The sequence below is a fragment of the Jaculus jaculus genome, chromosome 8 (assembly GCF_020740685.1).
Source record: "Jaculus jaculus isolate mJacJac1 chromosome 8, mJacJac1.mat.Y.cur, whole genome shotgun sequence".
Taxonomy (NCBI): domain Eukaryota; kingdom Metazoa; phylum Chordata; class Mammalia; order Rodentia; family Dipodidae; genus Jaculus; species Jaculus jaculus.
In genome coordinates, this window is record NC_059109.1 from 129,200,879 (window position 1) to 129,225,667 (window position 24,789).

The 24,789-nt window shown below is 49.3% G+C and overlaps 1 protein-coding gene across 1 annotated transcript; it reads left to right on the forward strand.

Annotated features, from left to right (window-relative positions):
- Nucleotides 1-12,169: 12,169 nt before the first annotated feature.
- Rnf114 (ring finger protein 114) lies at nt 12,170-24,194 on the forward strand. The gene is made up of 6 exons (XM_004663803.2): nt 12,170-12,336; nt 16,302-16,452; nt 19,639-19,745; nt 20,019-20,133; nt 21,141-21,248; nt 22,475-24,194. The coding sequence occupies exons 1-6, from the start codon at nt 12,170-12,172 to the stop codon at nt 22,538-22,540; spliced, it is 714 nt and encodes a 237-aa protein (XP_004663860.2). The 3' UTR covers nt 22,541-24,194.
- The last annotated feature ends 595 nt before the right edge of the window (nt 24,195-24,789 follow it).

Sequence of the window (24,789 nt, forward strand, 5' to 3'; positions counted from 1 at the left end):
GGCCACCCTGAAACAACAGAGTGAATTCCAGGTCAGCCTGGAATAGTGTGAGACCCTACCTCGAAAAACCAAAAAAAAAAAAAAAAAAAGAAAGAAAGAAAGAGAGAGAGAGAAAGAAGCCGGGTGTGGTGGTGGCGCAGGCCTTTAATCCCAGCACTCGGGAAGCAGAGGTAGGTGGATCTCCATGAGTTCGAGGCCACCCTGAGACTACATAGTTAATTCCAGGTCAGCCTGGACCAGAAAGACCCTATCTCGAAAAAAAAACAGAAGGGAAAAAAAAAAAAAAAAAAGGCCGGGCATGGTGGTGAACGCCTTTACTCCCAGCACTCGGGAGGCAGAGGTAGGCAGATCTCCATGAGTTTGAGGCCACCCTGAGATTCCATAGTGAATTCCAGGTCGGCCTGAGCTAGAATGAAACCCTACCTCAGGAAAAAATAAATAAATAAATTAGACTAGATCGAGAGACTGACCTACTCACTCCTCCCCCTCCCACCATGCTGCCCTTGCACACCCCAGGCCTCCATGCGGATGTCTTTCCCATGCCTTCGCTCTTCCTGCATTCCTGGCTTTCCTGCTGAAGTCCTCTGATTCCTCCAGGCGAAGGTCAAGATCGTTCTTCTTCCGGTTCCCCACAACACTGTTACAATTCTGCCTCAGCGAGGCAGATCACACACGCGTACGTGCCGACACCCCACCAGACCCTGGCTCTTCATCTCTGCCTGCCTGGAAGCCAGGGCATGTCTGATCTGGAGGCTCCCAGCTGATGTCTCTGACTGCAAGGTTTGCCCCTTGAGTGGCCACCACCCTGGTAGTACTTTGGGAAGAGCGCTGGAGAAACTAGCAATCCGTACCTGTCACTGCCCAAGTTCAGGGCGCTGTGTATCCGTGGCTCCCAGTTGAGTGCCCCACTTGGACCATGTCTGCATCACAAAACGAAGCCGTGTTGTATGCGTCAGAACCCAGCACTCAGCGTGGGGAGGCAGGAGAATCCTAAGTTCTCAGTCAGCCAGGGGGAACAGCTCACTCCTGTAGTCCTAGGCTGAGGTAGGAAGGTTGCCACAATTTTGAGACCAGCCTGGGGCTAGAGAATGAGTCCCAGGTGACTGGAGTGAGACTCTTCCTCAAAAACAACAAAAAAGGGCTGGAGAGATGGCTTAGCGGTTAGGTGCTTGCCTGTGAAGCCTAAGGACCCCGGTTCAAGGCTCGGTTCCCCAGGTCCCACGTTAGCCAGATGCACAAGGGGGCGCACGTGTCTGGAGTTCGTTTGCAGAGGCTGGAAGCCCTGGCGCACCCATTCTCTCTCTCTCTCTCTCTCTCTCTCTCTCTTTCTCTCTGTGTCTGTCACTCTCAAATAAATAAATAAAAAATTTAAAAAAAAAAAGAAAAGAAAGAAAGAAAAAGCAGGGTCAGCCTCAGCTATATAAGAAGTTCAGCCTGGGCTACTTGAGACCTTGTCCCAAAAATCCGCCCTCCTCAAAAAATAAATAAATAAAATCTCTAAGCAAGTATTACAAGCTTGTATTTTCACGTGAGGTTCTGTAATAACCAGGAGGAGAGCCCTGGTAGTGAGAAACTTAGTGACATTTTCTATCAAAAGAACCAGGTCAGCCTGGGCTAGAGTAAGACCCTACCTGGGGAAAAAATGAAAGAAAGAAAGAAAGAGAGAGAGAGGGAGGGAGGGAGAAAGGAAGAAAGAAAGAAAGAAAGGGAGGGGAGGAGAGAGAAAAGGAGGAAAGGGAAGGGAAAAAAAGAAAGAAGAGGGGAAGGGAAGGGAGGGGAGGAGAAGAGAGGAAAGGAAAGAGAACAGAACCAGGAGCATAGTGGTGTATGTCTTTAATCCCAGCACTCACAAGCCAGAGGTAGGAGGTTTGCTGTGAGTTCAAGGCCAGCCTGAGACTACATAGTGAATTCCAGGTGAGCCTATGCTAGAGCAAAACCCTACCTCAAAAAATCAAAAGAAAAAAAAGAAAAGAACCAAAGTCTGACAAAAAGAGCCTTATTTCTCATCTTTTTTATTGTTTGAGGCAGGGCTTTATCCAAGAGGAACCTGGAACTCAGCTCTCTTCCTACTTCAGCCTCCCTGGGGCTGAGCTGACCAGTGTGAACCACCAAGCTCATCTTGTTTCTCATCGTTTTGTTTCCCCCTTTGGTTTTTCCTGGCAGGGTCTCACTCCAGCCCAGGCTGACCTGCAGTTCACTATAGAGTCTCAGGCTGGCCTTGATGCTTAGTGATCCTCCTACCTCTGCCTCCCAAGTGAACCACCTTACCCAGCTGCTTGTTTCTCATCTTTTATTTTTATTTTATTTTATTTGGTTTAGTTTTTCCAGGTAGGGTCTCACTCTAGCCCAGGCTGACCTGGAATTCTCTATGGAGTCTCAGGGTGGCCTCGAACTCATGGTGATCCTCCTACCTCTGCCTCCCGAGTGCTGGGATTAAAGGCGTGCGCCACCACGCCTGCTGCTTGTTTCTCATCGTTTAAACATAGACTTTCTCTGCTTGCTGATGTGGAAACCATGGGAGCATCTTTTCCAGCTTTTATTACATAATGGTTGGCAGATTATATAACAGTCATGTGACAGTGACAGGCACCTCCACGTTCCAAGAGCCAACAGTCTACCTACCTCTTTCTATTTTTTAGGTGTGTTTTTTTTTAAGTCAGAAAAGTAGCACATGTTTCCAACAATATAGATGTACACAGAACAAAAAGTGACGGAGATAGAAAAGCTACCCCGTGGCCCAGCAATCGACTTTCTTGGCGTCTGTCAGAGAAACATGCAAAGTGCACAGAATCACACGTTGCATCACGGTCCCTAATGCAACATGCAGTCGACTCGTGTTGCAGTGGGAGAGACATGTAAGCAGTCTACGTCACTTGCAAAGGACATAGAAATCTACCAGGAAGACAGGAGGGAATCTGTTTGTTGCACACTAACATCTACAGCCTGACAATGACACCACCCTGTGCCCCAGAGCTCCATGATGCCTGCTTGCTTCCTCCTCCTCCTCGTCCTTCTTCTCCTTCTCCATCTTTTATTTATTTATTTATTTGAAAGAGAAACAGAGAATGGGCGCACCAGGGCCTTCAGCCACTGCAAACAAACTCCAGACACATGTGCTACCTTGTGCATCTGGCTTACATGGGTACTGGGGAAGTGAACCTGGGTCCTTCATAGTCAAGTGCCTTAACCACTAAACCATCTCTCCAGGCCTCTTTTTTTTTTTTTTTAATGTATTTATTTGAAAGAGGCAGATAGAGAGAGAGAGAGAGAGAATGGACACGCCAGGGCCTCCAGCCACTGCAAACGAACTCCAGACACGTGCGCCACCTTGTGCATCTGGCTAACATGGGTCCTGGTGAATCAAGCCTTGAACTGGGGTCCTTAGGCTTCACAGGCGAGTACTTAACCGTTAAGCCATCTCTCCAGCCCCCCCATTTTTTTTTTTTTTTTGAGGAATGGTCTCCATCTAGTTCAGGGTGGCTTTGAACTCATGTTGATCCTCCTACCTCTGCTTCCCCAGTGATGGGATTAAAGGTGTGTGCCACCATGCCTGGCTCAGTGATGCTTGCTTCTGACCAGAGCCTCCGCTGAGGACATACAACATGCCAAGTGACTGACTGACTGGTTGATTGCTCACTCATTCATTGTGTTTTTGTGGTGCTGGGGATTGAACCCAGAACCTCCTGCGTGCTCAGGAAACACCCTACCACTGAGCTCCACCGTTAGGCTGAGGTGTAGCCCTGGGGCGCATCACCATGGCTAGCAGTGTCAGGGTTTTGTTTCGTTTTGTGAGTTTTTTTGTGAGTTTTTGTTTTGTTTTGAGTTATGGTTTCACTAGTCCAAATTAACGTGGAACTCTCTCTGTAACCCAGGCTGGTCTTGAACTCATGGTGATCCTCCTACCTCCGTTTCCCCAGCACTGGGATTAACTGCATGAGCCACCATGTTTGGTTCTGAGTGCTATTTCATTGGTGGGGTATGGTTTTTTGACAATACCAAGGATTCAATCCAGAATCTCATGCATGCAAATGTTCTTCCTCAGAGATATGGTCCCAAGATCAAGTCAAATTGAATGTTAGGTTAAAACAGCATGTGGTAGTTTTAATAAGACGTCCCTGGGCTGGAGAAATGGCTTAGCAAGTTAAGGTACTTGCCTGCAAAGCCAAAGGACCTCGGTTTGATTCCCCAGGGCCCACATAAGCCAGGTGACCCATGCATGGGATACTACATAGTGAATTCCAGGTCAGCCTGGGCTAGATCAAAACCCTACCTTTGAGGATCATCGTGAGTTCAAGGCCATGCTGAGACTACAGATTGAATTCCAGGTCAGCCTGGACTTGATAAAACCTCACATCTGGAATTCATTAGCAGCAGCAGGAGGTCCTGGCGCACCCATTCTCTCTATCTGTCTTCTATCTCCCGCTGCCTGCAAATAAATAAAAATATTTGTAGTAGGTAAGCATAAGAGAGAATAAAATTTTAAAAATAACTGAAGCCTTATCATTCGGACTAGTAGGTCCCAAGCACATGAGAAGTGGAAGAGCTCAGAGCACGAGATGTGGTCCCTTACAGTGCATGTGGAGGAGACCTGTCAAGTGATGTGGACATGTGAGTTTCTTTCCAGCTAGAAAGAAGAAAGCAGTCCAAGGCAAAAGCCCCACCCCACGGGAGGGAATTCTTGCCTGGTACTAGCCTATGGCTAGCCAGGCGTGTTGGTACATGCCTTTAATCCCAGTACTCAGGAGGCAGAGGTAGGAGGATCATCATGAGTTCAAGGCCACACTGAGACTACATAATGAATTCCAGATCAGCCTGGACTAGAGTGAAACCCTACATCATAAAACAAAACAAACAAAAACACCTTTAAAATATTTATTTATACTGGGCATGGTGGCACACGCCTTTAATCCTAGTACTTGAAAGGCAGAAGTAAGAAGATTGCCATGAGTTCGAGGCTACCCTGAGTGAATTCCAGGTCAGCCTGAGCTAGAGTGAGACCCTACCTTGAAAAAACAAAAAACAAACAAACTAAGAATGAACTCCAGGTGCCTTTGCCACCTTATACATCTGGCTTACAGACTCGGGGGAGGCTTCATAATGGCAGGGAAAATGATGGCATGAACAGTGGGTGGACATCACCTCCTGGCCAACACCAGGTGGAAAACAGCAACAAGAGAGTGTGCCAAACACTGGCAAAGGAAAGCTGGCTATATAACACCCCATAAACCCACTCCCAACAATACATCACCTCCAGAATGCTCTAATTCCCAAGCTGCCACCAGCTCGGGACCTAGCATGCAGAACACATGAGCTTATGGGGGACACCTGAATCAAATCACCACACGTAGGTTCTGGGAGTCAACTCAGGTCCTCACCCTTATGAGGCAAGCAGATTCCCTACTAAGCCATTTCCCAGCCCTTCTGGCAGGTTTGTAGGCAGTGCATGGATTGAATCCAAGGCCTTGTACACGCTAGGCAAACACTCTACCCACTGGGCCATACTCCAGGCCTTATAATGTTGTTTGGCACACTGTGAGATAACACGAGGAAAGAATTTGGCCCATTGCATGTGAAGGAGTGAGCCAGCTGCAGGCTGTAGTCATTTCCATTAGCTTTATAGCTCTGCAACCAAATTTGCCAGAGGCCAGGGAGTCTATCTGGCTTCAAAGTATGCATTAATTTTGACCCTCCCCATGGGTAGAGGCAGGGCTTGGGGAAGGCTCCTCACCCCAAAGAAAGCAGCTGTCAGACTTCTGCACCACCAGGAAGAAAGGTTTTCTTCCCTTCTTTTCCCTAAATATAAACCCACCTGCCGATCCCTTTGCTGTCCTCCTTCCACCCATGAGTCCAAAGGTAACTAACTCCTGCTTGTTATTAATGGGACCCACCCTGCCCAACCCACCTCCAGGGAGTCACAGCCCACATGCTTGGATCGCTCTTGTAAGGTACTTTATTGCCCTGAAACTGTACCCTGAGCTCATGGTTCCTGGTGTGTGCTGGGCAGTCTCTTCAAACACTGGGTTTCAAAAAGGCCTTTGGCAGGAACAAGCACCTTTGACCCTCCCAGCCTCTGGAAGCAAGCAGGGGGAAACTACACTCAGGCTTTCTTTGTTCTACAGCAGGGCCAGGAAGACAAAGCAGGCTCTGGGGCATAAGGGCCTGAGTTCAGATACCAGCTCTGTCATTTCCCATCTGTGTAACAAGCTATCTCAGGTCAACATCCACAGTTGGATGATCTAATACGTAGTATGGAATGAACTGTCAACACAAGCTACCTATCAAGGGTTGGTTTTTCAGGGTTGAGGCTCAAACCCAGGGCCTCATGGATGCTGAGCCACATCCCCCAGCCCAAATGAAATGCAATTTTATAGTTTATTTTATTTTATTTTTTGATTTTTTTTTTTGAGGTAGGTTCTCACTCTAGGCCAGACTGATCTGGAATTCACTCTATGGTTATTAAAGGTGTATACCACCACATCTAGCAAGAAGCAGCTTATTTTTTATTTATTTATTTATTACTATTATTTTGGTTTTTTTAAGGTAGGGTTTCATTTTTAGGCCAGGCTGGCCTGGAATATATAACCTCAAACTCATGACTATCCTCCTACCTCTGCCTCCCAAGTGCTGGGATTAAAGGTGTGCACCATTGAACCAAGGTCCTTTGGCTTTGCAGGCAAACACCTTAACTGCTAAGCTATCTTTGCAGCCCTTCATTTATGTATTTATTTATTTATTTGAGAGACACTCAGGTAGAAAATGGGCATGCCAGGGCCTCCAGCCACTGCAAATGAACTCCAGACACATGCACCGTCTTTGTGCATCTGGCTTTACATGGGTACCAGAGAATTGAACCTGGGTTCTTTGGCTTTGGAGGGAAGCACCAAAACCACTAAGCCATCTCTCCAGCCCCATGCCTGACTTTTTTGAAGTTGTCTTTTTGTTGGTTTGAGACAATCTCACATAGCTCAGGCTAGACTCCAACTCACTATGTAGATGAAGAGGGTAACCTCAAACTCCTGATCTTACTGGCTCCAATTCACAAATGCTAAGGTTGCAGTGCGGGTCCCAATGCTTAGTTTCAAAGGCCCAGGTTGGAGACAAGCAGTTAAAGGCACTTGCTTGCGAGACTTGAAGTCCCAGGTTCAATTCCTCAGTACCCACATGAAGCCAGATGCCCGTTCTCGTTTTTTCTCTCTACTTGCAAATAACAAACAGTTCCCCCGGAGCTTGGTGCATGCCAGGCAAACACCATTCCAGCCCTAGAAGCTGCATGTCGGGTAATGTGTCTCCCTCTGTCTCCCCCCTCAGTGCTGGAAACATTCCCAGGAGAGCCTGGGTACTTGGCTTCTGGAGGTTATTGGTTGAATGGACATCAACACATCAGCGTCTTCCTGTTAAATTTTTTCCCAGCCAAGACTGATTTATTTTTATTTCCAGACTAAATACAGTAAGCAACAAAACAAGAGGAGAAATGGCTCAGCCGTTAAAGGTGCTCGTTTGCTTCAAGAGAAAGGGAAAGGAGGGGGTGTCCACACCTGAGATGCATCTGTGTGATACCTGTGTGCCCCCTAGTGGAACAGGTAGGAACTTCTCCTTCCTCACTCCCCATTATATTGGCCAGTGGAAAGAACCTGCTGAAATCAAGATGAAAGTATCTGGCTGAACTTGGTGATGCAGGTCCGTCTGTCATCCCAACTACTCGGAAAGCTGAGGCAGGAGGACCAAAAGATCAAGGCCAGCCAGGCGCCGTGGTTCATGCCTTTAATCCCAGCACTTGGGAGGCAGAAATAGGAGGATCACTGTGAGTTCGAGGCCAGCGAGGGACTAGAGTTAATTTCAGTTTAGCCTTGCCTCAAAATAAAAAGCAAGTGGGGTGTGATGGCTCACACTTCTAATCCATCCCAGTATTCAGGAGGCTGAGGCAGAATTCTCCACAAGTTCAGGACCAGCCTGGAATACAGAGTGAGACTCTGTCTCAAGAAAAACAAAACAAAACAAACAACAAAAAAAAAAAGACAAAGCCGAGCATGGTGGCACGTGCTTTTAATCCCAGCACTCAGGAGGCAGAGGTAGGAGGATCGCTGTGAGTTGGAGGCTACCCTGAGACTACATAATGAATCCCAGGTCAGCGTGAGCTAGAACAAGACCCTACCTCAAAAAAACAACAACAACAAAAAGAAAACAAAATAAAATAACAACTTTGTCATCTGTTTTGTTCATTTTTATTTATTTATTTGAGAGCAACAAACAGAAAGAGAGAGAGAGAGAGAGGGAGAGAGAATGGACCCACCAGGGCCTCCAGCCACTGCAAACGAACTCCAGGCACGTGCGCCCCCTTGTGCATCTTGCTTACATGGGTCCTGGGGAATGTGAGCCTTGAACCAGGGTCCTTAGACTTCACAGGCAAGTGGTTAAATGCTAAGCCATCTCTCCAGCCCTAAAATAACAACTTTGTAAAAGTAAAAAGGAGCCAGGCATGATGGCCCAAGCCTGTGATCCCAGCACTCAGGAGGGAGAGGTAGGAGGATCACTGTAAGTTGGAGGCCAGCCTGGGACCACAGAGTGAATTCAAAAACAAAACAAAATTGTGTGCCACCATACATATTTTTATTTATGTGACAGAGAAAGGGGGGGGAGAGGGAGAGGGAGGGAGAGGATGGGCGCACCAGGGATTCCAGCCACTGCAAACAAACTCCAGACACGTGTGTCCCCTTGTGCATCTGGCTAACATGGGTCCTGGGGAATAGAACCTGGGTCCTGTGGCTTTGCAGGCAAACGTCTTGACTGCTAAGCCATACTTCCAGCCCTCATACTGGCTGTTTTTTGTTTTTTTACTTTTTGTTTTTCCGAGGTTGGGTCTCACTCTAGCTCAGGTTGACCTGGAATTCACTATGTAGTCTCTGAGTGGCCACGAACTCTCAGCAATCCTCCTACCTCTGCCTCCCGAGTACTGGGATTAGAGGCGTGCGCCATCATCCCCGCTTTAAAACAATTGTTTTGTTCATTTATCTTGTGTGTATGTTTGGGGGGGACATGTGTCATGGACCTACATGTGGCAGTCAGAGGACAAGGTCAAGGTGTCTGTACTCCACTGTCTTTCAGAAAGGGTGTCTTGCCACTGCAAAGAACAGTATTGGCCAGCTGGATCATGGGCTCCAGGGTCTCCTGGCTCTACCTCCTGTTGTTAGAGGTGCACTGGGATTACAGATGCATGCACTACTTGTATCTGACCTTCTGAGGACACTAAGAAATTGAACTCTGGCTTATGAGGTTCACATTAGGGAAGTGAATCCTCGTCTATATGAATGCTGAAGAATGAAATGCAAGCCAAGCCGACTTTGTAAGCAAGCACCTTTAACCACTGGCTCATCTCCCTATTAGCCTGAAAAGTAAACCCAGGGGTGTATGCTCCTTTTATTGTTGTTGTTTGGTTTTTTTTTTGTTTTGTTTTGTTTTTGTTTTTGGAGGTAAGGTCTCACTGTAGTCCAGGCTGACCTGGAATTCACCATGTAGTCTCAGGCTGGCCTCGAACTCATGGTGATCCTCCTACCTCTGCCTCCTGAGTGAGTGCTGGGATTAAAGGCATGCACTACCACACACAGCTTTGTTTTGTTTTTCAAGGCAGTAGGGTTTCCCTCTAGACCAAGCTGGCCTCGAACTCACAGCAATTCTCTTACCTCTGCCTCTCAAGTGCTGGGATTAAAGGTATGCACCACCATGCCTGGCCTTTTAAAAATTTATTTGCGGGGAGGACTAATCAAAATCTAAGAGGATATAAATAAATCATATGGAATCCTCCAATTTTGGACAATGGAACACTCAGGAGCCGTAGATCATTGCCAGAAAATTTTCAGTGCCAGAGATGGGATACCTTCCAGTGAGTTGTTGGCCAGGGAGGTCCCTGATGCCCCCAAAACATTATAGGCCATTGCCAAGGTCCTTGGTTTCCCACCAGGAATAGATGGTAAGACCCTATTGCTGAAGACTCCACATATTTGGGCTGCAAGGCCACTGAGAAATCTTGCTGGAACTGAGCTGATAACCTCCTCCATGTAGACCAGCTGACAGAAAGCTGGAAGAAGCCATTCTGCATGCAGTTCAATGGGAGAAAGAGATACCACCAGTGAAGATACTCAACAGTGGACACTGCAAGCCTTATATTTGGCCAGCCAGGCCAAATGAGCCAACAGGTGCAATAGTGGCATGTCTGTCATGGTAGAAACCAACTGCCCTCTACTTGGACTGGAGGCCGGCTCCAAGGGAAAGAATACATCCCTGATACTGAAAACTTAAAACAGGGGTTGTCATGAGCCCTAGGGGTGTAACATCTGCTGATGTCTGGATAAGTATATATATACTATGCTTATCAAACTGCCCAGTAAGCACTTCTCTTAATATTCATACCCTTATATTAATGCTACTCTCACTTTGGGTAGAGAATCTTCTCTTTTCAGATGGCAGTGACCTTGGGACGACTCAGAAGGTATCATGGTGCTGGAAAGAAGTGACCAGAGTACCAAGTAACATCTTGATCACAACTTCCAAGGCTCAGGGTCTAATGCAGAAGAGGTGGCGGAAAGAATGTAAGAGCCAAAGGAAGGGTAGGACTCCTTACAACGTGCTCCCTCCAGACACTAAATGGCCTGGATATTCATGACCTCACAGTGCCTGACACTACCTACCCAAGACCAACATAAAGGAAAGATCACAACATCAAAATAAAAGAGAGACTGATTGAGATAGAGGGGGGATATGAAGGAGAATGGAATTTCAAAGGGGAAAAGGGGGGAGGGAGGGTATTACCATGGGATTTTTTTTATAATCATGGAAAATGTTTTAAAAAATTGAGAAAAAATAAAATAAGATTTAAAAAAATTATTTGCAGGCTGGAGAGATGGCTTAGCAGTTAAGTGCTTGCCTGTCAAGCCTAAGGACCCTGGTTTGAGGCTTGATTCCCCAGGACCCACGTTAGCCAGATGCACAAGGGGCACATGCATCTGGAGGTCCTTTGCAGTGGCCAGAGGCCCTGGCACACCCATTCTCTACTAGCAGCCTCTTTCTCTCTCTGTCTGTCACTCTCAAATAAATAAATAAATAAATAAAAATTTATTTGCAAGTACAGAGAAATAGAAGAGACAGAGAGAATGGGTATGTCAGGGTTTCTAGCCACTGCAAAGGACCTCCAGATGCGTGTGCCCCTTGTGCATCTGGCTTTAAGTGGTTACTGGGGAACTGAACCCAGGCTATTGGGCTTTGCAAGTAAATGCCTTAACCGCTGAGCCATTTCTCCAGCCTTAAATTCTTTTCTCTTGTTTTGCTTTTCAAGGTAGGGTCTCACTCTAGTCCAGGCTGACCTGGAATTCACTATGCAGTCTCAGGCTGGCCTCCACCTCACCATGATCCCCCTACCTCTGCCTTCCAAGTGCTGGGATTAAAGGCGTGCTGACCACCATACCTGGTTTAAATTCTTTTTAAAAAGAGATGGTTGGGCTAAAGAGACACTCGACCTCGAAGCTCCCCCCTCTACCCACCGCCAAAAAAGAAAAGCAACCCCGAGTCTGGAGAGATGATTTAGTGGTTAACGCACCTGCCTGGGAAGCCTAAGGACCCAACTCTCCAGGAACTACATAAGCCAGGTGCCCAAAGTGGTGCATGCGTCTGAAGTTCATTTGCAAAGGCTAGAAGCCTTGGAGCACACATTCTCTCCCTCTCTCTTGCTGTCTCTAATAAATAAATAAATAAATAAAATAATAATTTCAGAGAAGAAAGCTAGCTGTGGTAGTTTGAATGTGTGTCCCCCATAGACTCAGGTGTCAAAAAAAAATGGGCAGGGCATGGTGTTATACGCCTTTAATCTCAGCACTCGGGAGGCAAAGGGAGGAGGATCGCCATGAGTTCTAGGTCACCCTGAGAGTCCATAATGAATCCCATCTCAGCCTGAGCTAGAGTGAGATCCCACCTGGAAACCAGCCCCCCCAAAAGAACCCGGAAAGGTGACAATAAGTTAAATTTGTTGGCAGAGCGGCAAGCCCCGCCCACCAGCCTCTACATCTAGCCCCGCCCACAAGACCCGCCCCAGCCCTGGCCCCGCCTCCTCGCGCGTGCGCCGCAGCCACCAGCCCCGCCCCTTCGCCTTTTCCTGCGGCGTCGCGCGGCGCTCGGTAGCAAGATGGCGGCGCAGCAGCAGCAGCAGCAGCAGCAGCATCCGCGGGCGGGCGCGGGCCTTCCGCAGTCGGCGAAGTCCTCTGCGGACGCCGCCGACCCGCTGAGCCGCTTCACGTGTCCCGTGTGCTTGGAGGTGTACGAGAAGCCGGTGCAGGTGCCGTGCGGACACGTGTGAGTGGCGGGTTCGGGCCTGGCAGGGGTGGGAAGGGGAGGCGGGCGCCGGAGGAGCGGGGCCGCGGTGGGTCCGGGTGCGTCGGTCCGGCTCTCGGCCCAGGCCGCGGCGGCTGCGTCCGGGGATCGGGTCCCGGGTCCGGCGGCCGCGGTTGGCTCTTGCCCGCGTGCGCCTCCCCGGGGCAACGGAAGGCTGTCCTCGGAACCCCCGCCGTTCCAGAGCCCGGGGGCAACGGTGGCCGCTTCCCAGCGCAGGCACCTCGGCAGGAAGCCCGCGCTCCGTCGCCCGACGTCACTGACCACCCGCTTCTTGCAAGTTGTCATCTCCTGTCACCTTGGCATCGTGCGTGGTGACCCCCACCGCCGGCCCCCTGTGGGCTCCTCGGGTCCCTGGACTTGTTTCCAGGTGCAGAAGCGAGGACTGAGGCCCGCTTGGTGCAGGCCTTCACTGTCCCCGCTGGCATCGCCAGTGTCATCTGCTCCAGCCCGGGGACACTGCCTGGAGCCGCGCTGCTGGTGGCGTTTTGTTGATTTCTGAACTCCTTCCAGCGTGGTTCAGCCCGAAGAAACTCATCCTCACCTCCCCCACCACCGTTCCCGGATCCTTCTCAAGCTCAAGTCCCAGTTTCACTGACCTCTTTCACTTCTCCTCTGAGGCATCGTCGCTTTCCTGGAACAACAGCCCTTGCTGTGACACCAGGGACCCCTTAGTGTGCCCCAGTGCCCAGCGCAGGGTGCGTCCATATTCCTCCTGCCCCACCGTCTACTGACTGGGGGGGGGGGGGGTCCTGCACGCTTTCTACGTTGCAGGGTTTGACAGGGGTGATTTCTGCCCTCAGCGTGCATTTACAACTCAGGAAATTGGTTATAAGTACCAATGAATATTCATTGGGGAGTGTGTAGCAGGAATGAAGCCCTTCTCTGTGGTTGGGGTAGGAACATTTTGTAAAAAGACTTGACTCTTAAACCAGGCGTGCTGGCCCATGCCCTTTAATCCCAGCACTTGGGAGGCAGAAGTAGGAGGATCGCCCTGCGTTCAAGGCCACCCTGAGTCTATATAGTGAATCTCAGGGCAGCCTGGGCCAGAGTGAAACCCTACGTCGGAAAAAAAAAAAAAAACTTTAGTAAACAGCAGCCACATAGGAAGTTGCTTGAACATTCCTAGTTCAGAGGGCAAGAAGCAGTACTGGGCTTGAAGTTTGCTCGTTTTCTCTGCTCAGCCCTGCAGAGCAGAGTGAAGGATGGGGGACAGAGACTCTTTGGTAAGGGTCACAGACGTCTTCCCTAACCCCAGCCAGGTGATTTCTGCTCTTCCTGCTTGATTTTGTGTGAGTGTGTGTGTGTATGTTTTGACATGCATGCCGGGGCCGCTTGCCACTGCAAACATTCCTACCATATTTTGAGTCTGGAATCAAACCCCAGCCATTAGGCTTTGCAAGCAAATGTCTTTAACCCCACTGAGCCATCTTCCCAGCCCCAACCTGCTTAATTCATTACATTTGTCCTGGGAAACTTGAGAAACCCTGACTGGGACGTTTGACATGGTTTTTCGAGGTAGGGTCTCGCTGTAGCCCAGGCTGACCTGGAATTCAATATGTAGTCTCAGGTGCATTCAAACTGACAATGATCTTCCTACCCCTGCCTCCTGAGTGCTGGGATTAAAGGAATACACCACCATGCCCAGCTGACTTATTTTTTAGTATTTTCATTTATTCATTTGAAAGAGGATATGGGAGCTCCAGGGCCTCTAGTCACTGCAATGAAATCCACACACATTTGCCATGTGTATCTGACTTTATTTTGGTGCTGGGGAATTGAATCCAGGTCATCAAGCTTGCACCACTTGACCCATCTCTCCAGCTCACATTTGACTTTTATAAAACTTCGAATCCTTGAGTGGCTGCAGCTTGCCCAGTCAAGTGTATACAGCTGGGGAAGGGCTGGGAAGCTCTCCTAAGAACAGGGGATTTCACCACAGCGTTGACAGGGTGGAGCATCTGAAGGCTGAGCAGAAGTGTGCCCATTAGTAGGAAGTAGAAACTGAAAGTCCACCCCAGATACACTGACAGCGAAGAATGATGTACGATAGGAGCTGCTTTGGTCCCATTGCCTGTCTGACATGCTCTGTGTTCTCTAGTGTTACTCTGGGGATTTTTCTTAAAAGATTTATTTTTGTTTTATTTGAGAGTAACAGAGAAAGAGGCAGAGAGAGAGAGAATGGGTGCACCAGGACCTCCAGCCACTGCAGATGAACTCCAGATGCATACGTCACCTTGTGCTTCTGGCTTACATGGACCCTGGGGAGTCGAGCCTCGAACTGGAGTCCTTAGGCTTCATGGGCAAGCACTTAACCACTAAGCCATCTCTCCAGCCCCTAAATTTTTATTTATTTGAAACAGAGAGGGAGAGAGCAAGTGAGAATGGGGGTGCACCATGTGCATCTGGCTTACGTGGGACCTGGAGAATTGAACCTGGGTCCTTAGGCTTTGCAGGCATGCCCCTTAATCGCTAAGCCATCCCATCTCTCCAGCCCCTTGGGGTTGTTGTTTTTCCCCTGGAGGTAGGGTGTCACTTTAGCTCAAGCTGACCTGGAAATTACCATGTAGTCTCAGGGTGGCTTTGAACTCACAGAGATCCTCCTACCTCTGCCTCCCAAGTGCTGGGATTAACTGGGCACACCACCATACCTGGCTCTTAGGATCTAGGTGAGGCAATGATGACCTAAGGCCCTACCCCATTGCTGTTGTCTTTGTGTGGTCTGCCTGCCTGCTGCACAGCCCCAAAGGCCTTCTCTGCCCCTGGGAGACTCCTTTGAGTTTGGGCTCATCTCCCTGTAGCATCCCGCCTCCAGGCCTGTGACTTTCTTCATAATCAGGTCTCTGGTGTTACCTCCTCCAAGAAGCTGTCACTATGAAGTTTACAGCTTTTATTTCCTCAGCTGACAATGACATCATGAGGACAGAGACGTCGCTCTCGACTCTGCCCTCAGAGCTCCCAACCTGGTCTGAAATTTAATGATGAAGAAAAATTATCTTAGAGAAAGTAAAAATTTAGTCAACTGCAGATGACCCTTAATTATATATTCTGAGAGCTCTTCTGGCCGATTTTGTTAATCCTGCCTTAAACTGTTAGGTTGGGTAAGTAGCCCAAGGGGTCTTCATGCCTGGTACCCATTCCTTCTGTATACCGTTTTCTCAGCATCACCACCTGCCTAGCCTTCAGGGTGGAAACTGCCACCTTTGACTTCTCCAAATTGAGCAAGTCACACTGCCTCAGTCTGTCAGCTTCACAGTGCCTTGTCTGTCATTTGTGAGGTTTCACTGCATCTTCCTGTCACTCTTTCCCTACTAGAACATGCCATAGTTACTTTTCCACATCCTCTGGCTACTGCTTTTGAGGAAAAGGGGTGGATTTTTGTTTCCTGGAGTACATCCCGGGGCTAAGCCTGAGGGCCTGGAATGAATAGTCTTCCCTTCCTCTGCCAACTGCACTCTGAAGGCTGATGCTGGAGGCTGTCTCTGAAGGCTACCAACCCTGGTCTTGGTTCACAGCTGGTTCTCTTGTCTTTGTGTCCCCTCACTGGCTGCCTCCCCTCCACTGGTAGCACTTTGTGTGGACCGGGTATTAGGTGTGCACTCAACACTGTGCCTCATACTTAACCATAGTCCTCCAGGTGAGAGTTAATATCCGCAGCCCCAGGGGAGAAGACAGCCCCTCAGTGATGGGCCAAGATGGAGGGCTCAGCCCTAGCCCCTCGCTGTGCGGCACGGTAGTCGGTGTGTGTCGCTGGACCTGTGTGTTCTGCACACCCTCAGCCTGTTGTCCCAGGAGGCCTGCCTGTTGGAGTTGGGGGCAGGGAAGAGAAGGTTATAATCCATTGTTCATCCGTGTCCCTTGAAACCTTGCTTGTCAGTGGTCGTCCTGTCCCCACGATGCATGACGAGGTTCTCCGTGTCTTGTTCTAGCTTTTGCTCTGCATGCCTGCAGGAGTGTCTGAAGCCGAAGAAGCCTGTCTGTGGGGTGTGCCGCAGCGCTCTGGCACCTGGCGTCCGAGCCGTGGAGCTCGAGCGGCAGATCGAGAGCACAGAGACTTCTTGCCATGGCTGCCGTAAGGATGTATGTGGAAGTCACCCGGACGAGTCCTGTCTTTGCCCGTGAGCGCTGCAGAGCTGCTGGCTTGTTGTCTGCAGCTAGAGCATGGCGAGAGAAGGCGTGTGTGCATGCCAGTTACCTGTGCCCATGGCTGGCTGCTCTGGTGGCAACCTTACTGGCTTATGTTGCTTTCTTTCATGAGTTGCTTTAGTGAATTACATATTTTACTTTGGAAAGCCATAGAAATCAATTAACCTATTTTTTCCTTCTATGAAAGACTCAGGGTATGGTGGCTCCTCCTGCCTGTAATCTCAGCAAAGATAGGGATGTAGAAGCAAGATAAGAGAGTTCAAGGCCTTCCATAGCTTATTTTTTCCTCTCAAACATTGGGTATAGTTTTTAAAAAGTTTTATTTTTATTTATTTGTTTGAAAGAGTCAGAGACAGAGGGAGAGCATGGGCATGCCAGGGCCTCCAGCCACTACAAACGAACTCCAGACGCATGTGCCATTTTGTGCATCTGGCTTTACATGAGTACTGGGGACTCAAACCTGGGTCACTAGCTTTGAAGGCAAGCACCTTAACTGCTGAACCATCTCTTCAGCCTTTTTTATTATTATTATTATTTAAGTATATAGTCATTGACTCAGTCACTGTCTGGGAGCCGGGGTGTTGTCTTAGCATGTACTCAGCAAACATCTTCCACAGTGAAGTCAACAGGAAACTTCAGCATCTGTCATGAGAGTTAGAAAGTGTGATGGTTCAGTGTTTAGCTCTTGACAGGGGTCATGATAGGAAGGAGAACCTGAACTCCTGTGATGGTGATAATAGCACCGACATCTAGAGTGCCTCATGTGGGGCGGTCACCATATGGTCAGCTGTATTTACTGTACAAGTTACATTTTCCAGATGTACACACCCCTAACTGGTTTTAAAATCATTACTTTCTTTTTGAAACTTTTAGATCTGTTGCAGCACAATTTTACTATTTTTCGACGATGTCTTGCATATATGTGTGTGTGTGTATATATAAATAAAGTGTATTTCAATCCTTCATCTCCCATTACCTCCTGTTCCCTCCCACTCCTGGTGACTCCTTCCACTTCCCAGCTAGTCCCGCTTCGACTTCATGTCTCTCTTCTCTTCTTGGTGACCCCATGAGTAGATTTGCTTGCATGAGTGAGGCGTATTTCCCTGAGCACAGACAATTCCCCAAGTGGCAACACCAAGTATATTAGCTGCCAGGAGGGCGGGGCCTTGTGAGCCTCCCCCATTACCATTTTGATTCCAGGTTGTTCAGAAATATAAACTAATGAAGCTGCCCAGACAGCACTTCCGAAGTCTGGTTTGCTAGTGCAAGTCACAGCGCTGCACACTTACATCCCCACCAGGAGGCTTAGGCAGAAAAATCACTTAAAAATAGTATTTGAGCAGAGAAAAGTGGGGACAGAGAGAAAGAATAGGCATGCCAGAGCCTCTAGCCACTGCAAATGAACTCCAGACACATGTGCCACCTTGTGCATCTGGTTTATGTGGGTCCTGGGGAATCAAACCTGGGTCCTTTGGCTTTGCAGGCAAGCACATTAACATCTCCAGTCCATTTTTTGGATTTTCAAGGTAAGGTCTCACTAGCCCAGGCTGACCTGGAATTCACTGCAGTCTCAAGGCGCTGGGATTAAAAGCATGCACCACTACACCCAGCCCACTTTTTGTTGTTTTGTTTTGTTTTCAAGGTAGAGTCTTATACTAGCTCAGGCTGACCTGGGATTCACTATGTAGTCTCAGAATGGCCTGGAATTCTTGGTGATCCTCCTACCTTTGCCTTCCGAGTGGTGGGATTAAAGGTGTGTGCCACCACGCCTGGCTACTTTTATTTTATTTTATTATTTTTATTTTTATTTTTTGGTTTTTTGAGGTAGGGTCTCACTCTAGTCCAGGCTGACCTGGAACTCACTATGGAGTCTCAGGGTGGCCTCGAACTCACAGTGATCCCCCTACCTCTGCCTCCTGAGTGCTGGGATTAAGGGTGTGAGCTACCACGCCTGGCTTTACTTTTATTTTTTTAAGTGGTTAAATTTAAAGAGCTGCCTGACATTTTCTAGCCTTAGTCAAACATAGATGTAAGGTTTATACAAATATATAGTATTATTTTGTATATTGGGATAATACTATATTTCTGTGTTTTTCCTTTTTCTTCGAGGTAGGGTATCACTCTAGTTTAGGCTGACCTGGAATTCACTATGTAGTCTCAGGCTGGCCTTGAACTCATAATGATCCTCCTACCTCAGCCTCCCAAGTGCTGGCATCAAAGGCATGCACCACCACACCCGACCCTGCATTTTTATTTTTTGAAATTTTTGTTGCACTTCTACCTATTTGTATGTGTGTATGTGAGCATGCCAGGGACTCCTGCCGCTGCAAACTAACACCAGATGTTTATGCCACTTTCTGAACCCAGGCCAGCAGGTTTCCCAAGCAAGCACCTTTTAAATGCTGAGCCATCTTCCCAACCTCCTGTTGCCCCCCCCTTTTTTTTTTTTTGAAGTAGGGTTTCACTCTGTCTCAGGGTGGACTCGAACTCATGGTGACTCTCCTACCTCTGCCTCCCAAGTGCTGGGATTAAAGGCATGTGCTATCACGCCTGACGCACTTTTTTTTTCTTCAAGATAGGGTCTCACTCTATTCCAAGCTGACCTGGAATTCACTCTGTAGTCATAGGCTGGCCTTGAACTCACAGTGACCCTCCTACCTTTGCCTCCCAAGTGCTGGGATTAAAGGTGTGCACTGTCATGTCCAGCTTGTTAAGTGCACCTCTAGGAGAGGTCTATTAGAGTGGACACAGGTGAGATTTGGTTGAGTGAAGTATCAGAAACAACGCTGCAGCTCTTTTTTATCCAAGGCAAGGTTTTACTCTAGCCTAGGCTGACCTGGAACAGTGATTCTCCTGCCTCAGTCTTCTGAGTGCTGGGATTACAGGCATGAACCACCATACCCAATGGCAGCTTTTTACTTTAGACACCCAACATACGGAAATAAAGCTTGTGTTTTATTTGGCATTGGTGAGGAGCTTTCAACAGCCGTGCTTCTGCCACTGGTGCAGTCAGGAGGGTGGGCTTGCTCAGCAGGTGACGTGTATTAGCTTTCATCTTGCCTTTGGGACTGCTTGCTAGAAGCTCCTCACTAACTTCAGGCACCTCTCTTTCTCTTCAAGTTCTTCCTGTCTAAGATCCGGGCCCACGTGGCTACCTGTGCCAAGTATCAGAATTACATCATGGAGGGCGTGAAGGCGACCACCAAGGATGCGTCTCTTCAGCCAAGGTGAGGCGTCAGTCACCCCGTGGCTGGGATTCATTTTTTGCTGGAAGGGTGCTGGGCACGCATGTTGAAGGGCCTAGGCGCAGGCGCTGGCGAAAGTACGTGGGCAGTTTGTCATGCTGCTTAGACGTGGCACGCATTTGGGGTGGGGGAGGCTCTTCAGCCTGCTGTGTCAGGCCTGAGTCAATGTCGAACTCTGATGATCAGAGTTGTCCTCATGAGGGAGAGTCCCGGGAGGGCACTGGGGAGTTACTCCTGAAGTCTTTCCTTTCCCAGAAACGTCCCAAACCGGTACACCTTTCCTTGTCCTTACTGTCCCGAAAAGAACTTTGACCAGGAAGGACTTGTGGAGCACTGCAGATTGTCTCACAGCACAGATACCAAGTCTGTGGTAAGAACTTGTTTTTATTTTATTTTTGTTGGAGTTTCAAGCTAGGGTCTCACTCTAGCTCAGGCTGACCTGAAATTCCCTATGTAGTCTCAGGGCAGCCTCAAACTCATGGTGATCCTCCTACCTCTACCACCCAAGTACTGGGAGTAAAGGCGTGTGCCACCATGCCTGGCTTATTTTGATTTTTTGAATGGGTAAAAGTCAAACTTAGGGAAAAAAGAGACAAAGAACAGTATAGTCTTACGTGTCCACCTAGATTCACAAGGTGACATGTTTGCCAAGATGACGTCACCATATTCTGTATGTGCACTTCTTTGGGGGTCATTTGGGAATGAGATGCAGCCACCGTGACCAAGTCTCCCATAAGCCTTTGCTCTGTCAGGTTACAGGCACCACTGCTCAGGATCTGCCCTGAGGCACCTGGGAAGTCCGTACCAGCTTAGGAAAAGGAAGCTTCACCCCCAGCGTGGGAGGAGCTGCTGCCGAGCTCCCAGGGTCCTCATCTGAGCCGTGCCGGCTCCCGTGGGCTGCCTTGTGGAGCTGGGGGGCATGGGATGGGCGACACGCAGGGCATCCTGCGCTGAGCCGAGCCCGCGCCCAGGCTTGTGCAGCCCCAGCGGGCCTTGCACTGCAGGGCCGCTGCCGCCGCTGCCCGGTGCTGGCGCGCAGGCACGCCCCTCCTTGCTGGGCTCAGAGCAGCTTTTGCGAGGTCCCTTTCTGGCCCAAGCCCCATCATGTGCGTAGTCACTGTCAGCTCCGGGGTCCTCTTGTTAGTGCAGGCTCTCACACAGTGGACCATGTGGCTGCAGTAGGTTTCAGAAGGGGGCACCAGAGCCTCACCCAGGTGTCATCTGACTTGTTCTGGGATGCTTCCCGTGCATAGCAAGTGACCAGGACCTGTACTGGGGGGTCAGGAAAGCTGTTCTGGGAGAAAGGAGGTCAGCAGCCACGGAAAGCTGGACAAGCTCAGGCATCGGATACCTGACGCCTTGTTTCCTCGTTGAAAGGTCTGTCCAATATGCGCCTCGATGCCCTGGGGAGACCCCGACTACCGCAGCGCCAACTTCATAGAGCACATTCAGCGCCGCCACCAGTTTTCTTACGACACCTTTGTGGTGAGTTGGGGCCTGGTGGCCCTGTTCCCGGAACGTAGCTGTGCACTGTGTGTCTTTGTGACTGGGCAGGTACCAGGGTGGGACCTAAGATGACCTGACAGTCTTCTAGACAGACTGGGGGAGCTGTTGTTCTGTGTAAATTGGCCCCCTTCGTCTGGCATAAGTAATTTTTGCCTGGTACGGAGCTAGTTTGAATTCACCTTGGCTCCATGAAGACCAGACAACAGATCCAGATGACCCTTACAAGAATTGACCAGCTGACACAGCATGCTGATTGTTAGGTGGACGGAAGGCACTGCTTGGGGTGTGGCTAGTGGAACGCCTGAGCACCACACACAGTGAAATCACAACCGCCGGGCGTGGTGGCGCGCGCCTTTCATCCCAGCACTCGGGAGGCAGGAAGATCGCCGAATTTGAGGCCACCCTGAGACTACATAGTGAATTCAGGTCAGCCTGGGCTAGAGCAAGACCGAACCTCAAAAAAAAACAAAGCAACAACAACAAAAAGAATGTTTATAATGGGGAGGTCATATGATGGAGAATGGAATTTCAAAGGGGAAAGTGTGTGTGGGGGGGAGAGAATTACCATGGGATATTGTTTTATAATCATGGAAAATGCTAATAAAAATTTAAAAAAATAAAATTAAAAAAAAAGAATGTTTATACTCAGCTGGGTGTGGTGGCAAACACCTGTAATCCCAGCACTTAGGAGGTGGAGGCAAGGAATATCAGAACTTTGGGGCCAATCCTGGCTAATAAATTAAATAAATAGTAGAGAAGTAGAGAATATTCTCAGTGCTTGAAACTCAGACTTCAGGATAATTATCCTTTTCACTAATGCTATAAGGGTGAATGTAATTGGTAAAATGGCCCAGATGGATGACTTTGCCTTATTAGAGAAGTGTAGTTTCTCTGTGGTCTGCTGTGCCTCCTGGTCTTCCCTGGGCATGGAAGCCAGTGCTTAGCCAGCTGAGAACATGTGTGTCTGTGTTTGAGCTAAACTGAGCTTGCTGAGTGCTTGGGCTGTGAGGCGCCACATACTGTTTGGCCCCCTAGTGCCCATTGGAGGGAGGAATTGTGCTTTAAGGATGAGGTGACAGTCACTCATGAGGTAATCTGCCAGCTACACTGTTAGCATGGGCTGGGACCCCTGACAGCCCTCTTCAGACCCCATTTCTAGGTGAATCTTGCCAGTTGTTGAGATATGTGTGTCCTTTCTGCCTTAGGATTACGACGTGGATGAAGAGGACGTGATGAACCAGGTGCTCCAGCGCTCCATCCTCGACCAGTGAGCCGCCGCCCCCGCCCATGTTCCAGAGCTTCCAGCACGCGCGCATTAAGTGTGAAGCCGTTGACAGCTATGCCTCACCCTGCTGCAGACCTGGAAATGAGTCGTGGCACGGGACAGGGTCACCCCACACAGGAACTGGCTCCTAAGTCAGAACCCTGTTTCCCTTTGGGCTCTCTTCCCCACTGTTAGTTGTTTGTTCACATGGTCTAGTCTGGTCCTCAGGCACTTCCTAGAGTTTGCGCTGCCTCTTCTGGAAGAGATTCCAGCCCCGACCTCCACGTGTCCTTGTTTCCTGTTCTTCCCTGTCCAGTATTCCTCTCAGATCCTCTGAGCCATCGGGACCTTCACTAGGTCATGATAGCACAAGGAAATGGTGGCGTCTCCTGCCCTTGTCCCCCAGGAGTCAGCTCTCCAGGGCTTCTGCTGCGCCGCTGTCTGGGCCTTTGGCAGCATTCCAGGAACACTTCACGAGTCCTCTGGAGCAGACAGTGTGGTTTTCCGTAGCAGTGCTGAGGTTCTGAGTCGTATTTTCCCATGCCTCCTGCACACTCGTAGAATAAACCGGTTCCATCTGAAATGCCTGCAGGTGCCTTTTTAGGACAAACTATCAGCATGTATTTCTATTAGAAGTATTAGGAGTTGGAATGCGTTATCTGTAAGTAGGGAGAGATCAGCTCAGAGGTGGAGGGCCACAACTTTCTGGTTCTGATTTTCAAACTAATGTGTTTTCAGGTTTTTAGGGTCGAGTGTGAGTGTGTGTCTACTGGATTCTGCTTATGTTCTTTTTTTTTTTTTTTTTTTTTTCCCTGCTTATGTTCTTGTTCGAAAGGGTGATCAGGAGGCCTCAAGGGACTAAGGAGGCTGGGGGCTCTGGTGACCACTGGTCCTTTCATCTGTTGCTTGGTGACATGGATGAAGCTGAACATTACTCTCCTGTCACATGTGAATTCTTTCTGACGCTGCAGTGTGTAGGTCTGCGTTTAAAACACTGCCTTGCAGCGCAGAGGCTCTGGGAGAGCGAGACTCACACCGTTTTCCTCTCCCACCAGCAGTGACAAGCTCCGCGATAGCTCAGGAGGCTTGATGTTCCTTCCCTCCCTGTGTTTAACCAACACTGACAGAGCCCGTGGCACAGCTGTCCACCCGTCTGTACTCAATGGTCCTCTGATGGGTCTACCCTGTTCTTCATGCCCTGTGTGTCTAGTCTGACTGTGGAGGCTTTTTTTTTTTTTTTTTTTTTTCCCTGAGACTGCCAGCAGTAGTGGGCTTCTGTCTGTCTGTCTGCCAGGGAAAACCTAGGTCAGATGCCTACTGATCACCAGAGGCTGGGCCCATGCGGGGCACAAGATTTTTCTCGTGTAATATTATTTAGAAGGAGTCAGATGTTAAGGTCGCTTCCTCTAATTTCTGGAACAGGTTTGCTCAGGCCTCCCTGAGTTGAGATCATGTCTCGATAGGAGCTTGGAGGGAAGTCTGCCCAAACCTTCGTTTGAGGAGGAGAGCACGCCCATCTTGCGGGGGCACCTAAAGCATAGATCCTCGTGTTAAGTGCACTTCATGTATTTCTAATACGATGATTTTCCAGAAAGTGAGATTTTTATGTTTTGGGTTTAAAGGTGAAATATAAATATAAATAAATTTCCTAATTTACCAGCTGCTAGGCTGTCGTGTGTTTTCATTGAACACTCGCTGAAGTTGGCCAGTGTGGTTACTCCAGTGGCAAGTTCCTGTCTGCCCTGAGTCAGCTTGCCTTCTCAGCCCTTAAGCTCCACCAGCTGGGCCGCCCAGCCTGCCTCCTCTGGAGACTGCGTACAGCCCTTCCTCGGCGGGCTGGGCGGCAGTGCTGCCCGTGGAGGCCTCGGCCCTGTGCTCGTTGCTCAGAGGTCCATTAGCGGCCCTGAGTCCAGGCACAGTCGGGGCTGCACTGTCCTGGGGTGGGCCACTGATGTCTGGTAAGACCCCAGGACTGTGTTAGTACACTGGGATGCTCTGGTCCCCACACACGGCCCAATCACCCACTGCCTCTGCTCTCCGCCTGGGCCTCTGCCTTGTCGTTTTACTCCGTCATGGAGGGACCAGGAAAAACTACCGACCTCCCGGCTGACAGTCACTCTTCTCCATCGCCACTCCCACAAGGCCTACCTTTGCCACGTGTCGAGCCCTGCACTCCAGTTCCCAGTCAGGAAGTTGCAGTCTGTGCCTGGCTCCTTGAGGCTGTTTCCGGGAAGGAAATACCTGGTAGTGCCAGAG